Source organism: Austrofundulus limnaeus, unplaced genomic scaffold (genome assembly GCF_001266775.1).
Source record: "Austrofundulus limnaeus strain Quisiro unplaced genomic scaffold, Austrofundulus_limnaeus-1.0 Scaffold404, whole genome shotgun sequence".
Taxonomy (NCBI): Eukaryota; Metazoa; Chordata; class Actinopteri; order Cyprinodontiformes; family Rivulidae; genus Austrofundulus; species Austrofundulus limnaeus.
Genome location: NW_013952806.1, coordinates 668 through 6,687, shown reverse-complemented (window position 1 = coordinate 6,687; position 6,020 = coordinate 668). Strand labels below are relative to the sequence as shown.

The 6,020-nt window shown below is 39.2% G+C and overlaps 1 protein-coding gene across 1 annotated transcript in view; it reads right to left on the bottom strand.

The window, feature by feature from the left end:
* caskin2 (CASK interacting protein 2) overlaps positions 1-4,975 on the bottom strand; it is a gene marked incomplete at its 5' end in the record, with an annotated part of 33,278 nt that extends 28,303 nt beyond the window's left edge. Inside the window, 2 exon segments of the mRNA XM_014024026.1 lie at positions 1,151-1,228; positions 4,853-4,975. Of these exon segments, the coding sequence (XP_013879480.1) occupies positions 1,151-1,228; positions 4,853-4,975 (201 nt within the window).
* Positions 4,976-6,020: the final 1,045 nt, after the last annotated feature.

The window sequence follows — 6,020 nt, the reverse complement described above, 5'->3', positions numbered from 1 at the left end:
TTCCGAAGAAAAATGTGTGACGAAATAAACAATGAAACGAAATAAGCAACAGCAGATTTTGAACAAACTGAAAAATTTGACCCATAAAAATATAAAAATATCTTTGCACCAACTGGACAGAATAAATTAAAGTTTTCTACACTCCTAGACACTATAATTGCACAAAAAATAGTTTATAAATGCAAAAAAGTGCATTTCGCATGATATGTCTCCTTTAACAGATAGTGGGAGGTAATACTTTTACAAAGAGATGATGCAACACAGTATTAAACACCAAATGTTGAATAGTTCTATTGAAATTTAAACCAATGTTTGAACTGATCTGGTGGATCACCTACTGATTTGATCTTTACACAATAATAAAATAATAAGAATGTTAAACCTCTAAAACAGACCACGACTTGACTTCTGTGGAAAAGTTTGCATTTTTCAAAGTGTTCAGAGCTCAACATTAATGGTTTCCATTGTTCAGACTCTACAGTAAGTACTACTTACTATGATGTACTGTTCATAAACATTATGGCTGCTGGATTTATTTGGAGAGCAGAGGATCATGGGATTGGTAGTTTGGAACAATAAGGTCAAAACTCTGGTGTATAAAGTGACAAAGATGGTGTTATGGATTAATTATGTATATCTGTTCTACCTTGACACTGTCCAGTAATCATATCTCATGATAAATAGTTTCGGCTGTTTTATTCTATCGGCCCAGACTTCAAGACTCCAGCAATGCATGACCTCTTTTATTTTGATAAGGTGTTTCCGGCCTGACAGCCCTGTCATTGGTTAGATGGTTCACAGTTGGCGAACTGTGATTGGTTGTAAGCATGTCACAGGATGTTATATTATCGGCTGTTCTGCGCTGATGAGCCAGCCACAACTTGACAGACTTCTCTGATTGACTTCTGTTCTGTTGTTGCTCAAATTAAATCATTTGACGACCATACACGCAGACTTTCTGTGCATTTATTCCAACGTGTTTCTGTATTCTTGGTAAATCGTGTCACCACAATGGAAACAAGCTGCTTTTTTTTTTTAGAATGATGAGGACTGGTGGTGATCTAAAGGGTCACACCAGGGTGGAGATTAGTTGGGAGGGAGTGGGGATGGGGTGGGGGGTTAACAGGTGTTTGGGGCCACACACTCTTACCAGTGGGAGAGCTCCTTAGGACCCAAATATCCTGACAGGGGGTAGCAGGGGCTGAGAGCTGACTGCCCAGAGGAACACCTAACAAACACACACACTTTAGACAAATACTAATCCTGCAGAGCTGGACATAGACCTGAACCTAATACTGAGCAGCAGGAGGGTAAACAGGAGGAGACTCGGGGGGTAATGGGACCAAAGGCCTCTGGATAGAAACACACAAAAAAAAAAAAAACAATCAGTGGTTTTAAGAACATTTAAAGATACTCAACACCTAATAACCGGTTTTATAGGCTACGTTCACACTGCAGGCAAATCCGACCCAAATCCGATTTTTTTGACCCATCTGACTCATATCCGATTTTTTTATGACAGTCTGAACGTGACAAATCCGATTTTTTCAAATCCGACCCAGGCCGTTTCAGTATGTGGTTTTAAATCGGATATACTGTATATCTGATGTTTTCAAAGTGACTGCAGTGTGAACGCTCATGTCACATTCATCTGACTTTTTCATCAGTGAGGAGGGGGTGAAGGATCGATAAGACACTAACCTCAAGTCTCGCTGTTTAAATCTGTAGCTCCGTGTGTTTACAGCTCCAAAACACAAGTCCAGTTGCTTCATCTTTTTACTTTTCATTTTCCACGTATGATAATAATGATGTCCAGCATGGGTCGCGGAGAGTATCGATCCTAAAGCTCGATACTCAGTCGATACTTTTTTCCAGCTCGTAGTTTCGTTTAAAAAAAAAAAGCTTCACTGGAGCATCCCAGTCAGAGGCAGGTTCAGATATAAACACTGAACTAAAGAAGCATGTCAGATAATTATTTAATCGGCTCTGATTAAACAACAACTTCAGATTCGATGCGCAAAATGTAGCATCCATACTAGCTCTATAAACAAACAAGCCGGCTGATGAGACGTCACGTCTTTTACTGCGCATGCGTGTCACATCAGTGCTGTGTAGCGTTCACACAGGGGRCTGATGCAGGTCACATTTAAAATGTAATGTGAACGTTCACACAAAAAGATCGGATTTTTTCAAAAAATCGGAACTGAGCATTAAGACCTGCAGTGTGAACGTAGCCATAGACCCCAAACCTCTTTGTGGCAGTTCTGTTAGAATCTACTCAGTGGGCCTCAAGTCAGAACAGGAACCACACAGGACATAGGAATAGATTTATTCTCAAGTTGTGCGTACGAGTGATTTAGGAGAATTTGTGGCATTCACCAATTTTCTCGTATTCTAAGATTTTTTTCAGATACGAACAAAATTCTCTTGTGCTCCAGACCTGTCGTATATTTTACGTGCAGTCAGTCTTCTGTTATCTAGACGGATTGACTTCACTAACTATTTCATATTTCATTAGTTTGAAGATATTTTGAGTTGAAAATAAATCACACTCCATAATTATCTTGACAATAGGCTAATCTGTTTGAATTGGAATTATAATTTTAAATGTAATAATGTAGACTAACAATATAATTTAAATTGGCTTTTAATGCTGTTATATAACACTACAATATTAATATGAAGATCTCAAACTAAAAACCAACTTAAATTATGCATTAATTGAAGTTTAATTTGTCTCAGTATATGTATAATGAGGTCAACAGGAAGTGATTCAGACATAGATTAGGTTATTGTTTTAATCAAATGTTGTTTTGTTCAGATTTATTCAGCACATCAGCTGCAAGACTGTCTGCTATTTTCTCCAAAGTGTCAGACATATTTCAGAGACATTTTAAAATGTTTTCTTGATTCTTCAGAATAGCATCGAACACCACTTGCATGCATGGGAGACGGCAGGGGACTGACACATCAGATGGTCCAGGCTGTGGTGCTGTGTCTAACTGCTCTTCTTCTGAATAAATTAAAATATTTAACAGTTGTTTCCTCATTTCTTCCACATAACATAAGTAAAAAACAATTTGACCAAAGGAAAACTGGAGCAGTCATCATGTTTACGCTGCTCATTTACACACTTTTCCTGAAGATAGAAGAGTTTGTTGAATCTGACGTGACATGTTCGTACGAACCCTTTATACGAACAAAAGTAAGAGAAATTTAGGATAAAACTAATAAAATGTTCTTGTATGAGGCCCAATGAATTTGTTTTTTTGTCTGGTTCTGGAAGATCATCTTTGTTCTTGATTCATGTGTTTCATCAGTCTGTTGGTTTCTGCAGTGCGTCACTCATCTTTCTTTAGGATAAATACAGTCTTTGTTCTCTCAGATCCTGATTTGTTTATGAGTGTGTTTAAGTTTCAGTAAGTCTCTTCCTCTAGGTTTGTTTTTAGTTCAAGACTTGTTTTTTTAATCTCTTTTTTCATCAAATTAGGGGTGAGAATGCCTGACTTTTCAAAAAATTGTGGTTCTTCAGTAGCTCAGCTTCACACCGAGGTCCTGCTCAGGTCTTTAGTAGTCCAAACATTTATCCTTGTGTGTGCTCATGTTCTAATTCATGTTCCAATCCCAGACATCCCTCTGAGTCCAGTTCCTGTTACAGCATCTTTACATTCCTACAGCTGAGATGATCCAGTAGATCAGTGTTTCCCAAAGTTGGGGTCGGGACCCAAAGTGGGGTCCCGAAACATCAAGGTGGGGTCCTGAAAATATTTTCTGAATTAATTACATTTTTGCCTTAGTTGTTACAAAGGAGTGAGGTTACTATATTTAAAATGGATAAATGTAGTATAAAAAATATTGTTACTATGTCCATGTTTAGTTGACCTGATGTTTATCATACAAAAATAGTTGGGGGCACAGGTCTCTGCTACTGTTATTTTGTGGGTCAAAAGCTGAAAGTTTGGGAACCACTGCAGTAGATGATCCTCCATGTCAAGTCTCTGAGGAGGTTTCCCTAAACACTCTGTCAAGCCTCTAATGGGGTCCCCTCTGACAGTTCTTGACAAGGGGGCTCCATTTGACCTGCTTTTGCCTGTTCCAGTCCCGGTCTCAGAGGGAGTCCTGCCAAACCTGCCTCAGTCCAGTCAAGTTGTCATGAATGCTCCTTCAGTTAAATCAGCTTTGCCTGAAGTCCCTAGCCTAGTCTGCTTCTGGACCATAGCCCAACAAAGCAAACACTTTGCCTGTCCTATTTGTCCTCTGAGGGGACTTTTATTTTTATTAGTCCCGTCTGCATCTTTGCCCACTTATAAAACAGGTCCAACGTCTCCAACCCTCAAGGACAAATCCCAACTGGGTCCTGAACCAGTCCTTGGTACTCCCAGGATTGGCAGAGCAGAGACTGGTCTTGTCAGTCTATTTGTAGACCGCCTAAAGTGTCTTTCCTGTCTGGACAAGCTGTCTGTCTTTCACTTTATCTCTTAATAGTCATGTTGCACCTCTCTATGAATGTTGTAATAATTTACAGTCTCTGCATATTTTCAAACCATCCTGCATTTTTTTCATTGTTAAATTTCCTTTATTTGTGATTATTGTTTTAAATCTTTCTGAATTTTATTATTTTTTATCTGCAGACATTTTGTGCTATTGTTTATGTTGTGTATTTTTGGATTGTTTTGTGATTTTTTTTGTTGTTGTTTTCCTGACACTAAAACAAAGTGTGGATGTGTTTGTGGGACACCGGGGACAAGCCAGTGCAACCAGTCCTGACCTTTTTATTTAGCTGTGTTGTTGATTTAGAGATCATGAAAAGCTCACGAGCAGTAAACCAGAGGAGAAAAGTTAGTTTGTGTACCTGTGGGATCATAGCCGAGGATGTACGAGTCGTCCGTCTGGGTGGCGGGGCCTAACGGAGGAGTTCTGGATACAAAGTGCTGTCGCTGGCAAGGCATTGAGGCTTGGCGGGAAAGACTGCCGCCTAGATTCAGGAAGAAAGGTCAAAGTTAAAGTGGGCAGAAGGAAAGTCCAAATCTGTAACAGAAATTCAAAGAGTTGGAGTCAGGAAACAAGTGAGGGATCTTAAAACAATCTAATCCATATTTTATTTCATATATTAAATAATATAAAAGCTGGAGTCATTCAGTCTGTTTGTGCTGTGTTTGTTTCTTTGTTTTGGGCTTTTTAGCAACAACTAGCTGTCAACAAGAAGCTGAAGGCTGGAGCTTAAACATGTGATCATCACTTGTCTCTTACTTCCAGAGTTCTCACTAAGGCTTCTCAAAGTGTGGTGCGGGGCCTGCTAAGGGGAGGAGGCATCGCTTAATTTGTGTTTTTATTTTATTTCTGTTTGTCACGTGTGGGGGTCATTTTGTTTTCTTACTGTTTTGTTTTTGTATAGCACAGGAACGGCTGCACTGATCAACATGAAATGAAGTTTGTCAGGAATGTAGATGTGTCCGACCTACACTGCACCAGCCAACGATTTTACAATAGACCCCATATTTGAGGAGGGGGCTCCATCTGAAAAAGGGGGTGTCTGGACATACAAAAATGCTTATAACTCAAAAACTATTCAACAGCTTCAGATTTTATTTTATTTTTGTTTTTTTGTAGTTTAGCTCTGATGAAGGGTTATCTAATTAGACCCACACCCAAAACAACAAATCTGTTCTGGTGAGTTCTGAGTTCTGGTGCATTGATGCTTTGTGAGGGTCATATATGCTACCATTATGCAGAAACTAGTTTTTTTATCCAACAATAAATTATTCAGAGAAAACAGAAAAGAGTGGTTTTAACCAGAGATTCTTAACCCATGGGCCACGGCACAATTGTGGGCCGCGAGCGCCACCTTGAGGACCTCAAAAGAACAACAGTTTTTAACTTTGGGCCACAGAGCAGAGGGCCTGCATAGATTTTGAAAAAGGTGCAATACACTTTCTCACCACTAGTAGCGGTAGAACCTTAGAAACCTGCTGAGAATGAAAACTTATTTTAAATGATAATTAGAAGGCAAAAATGAAGGC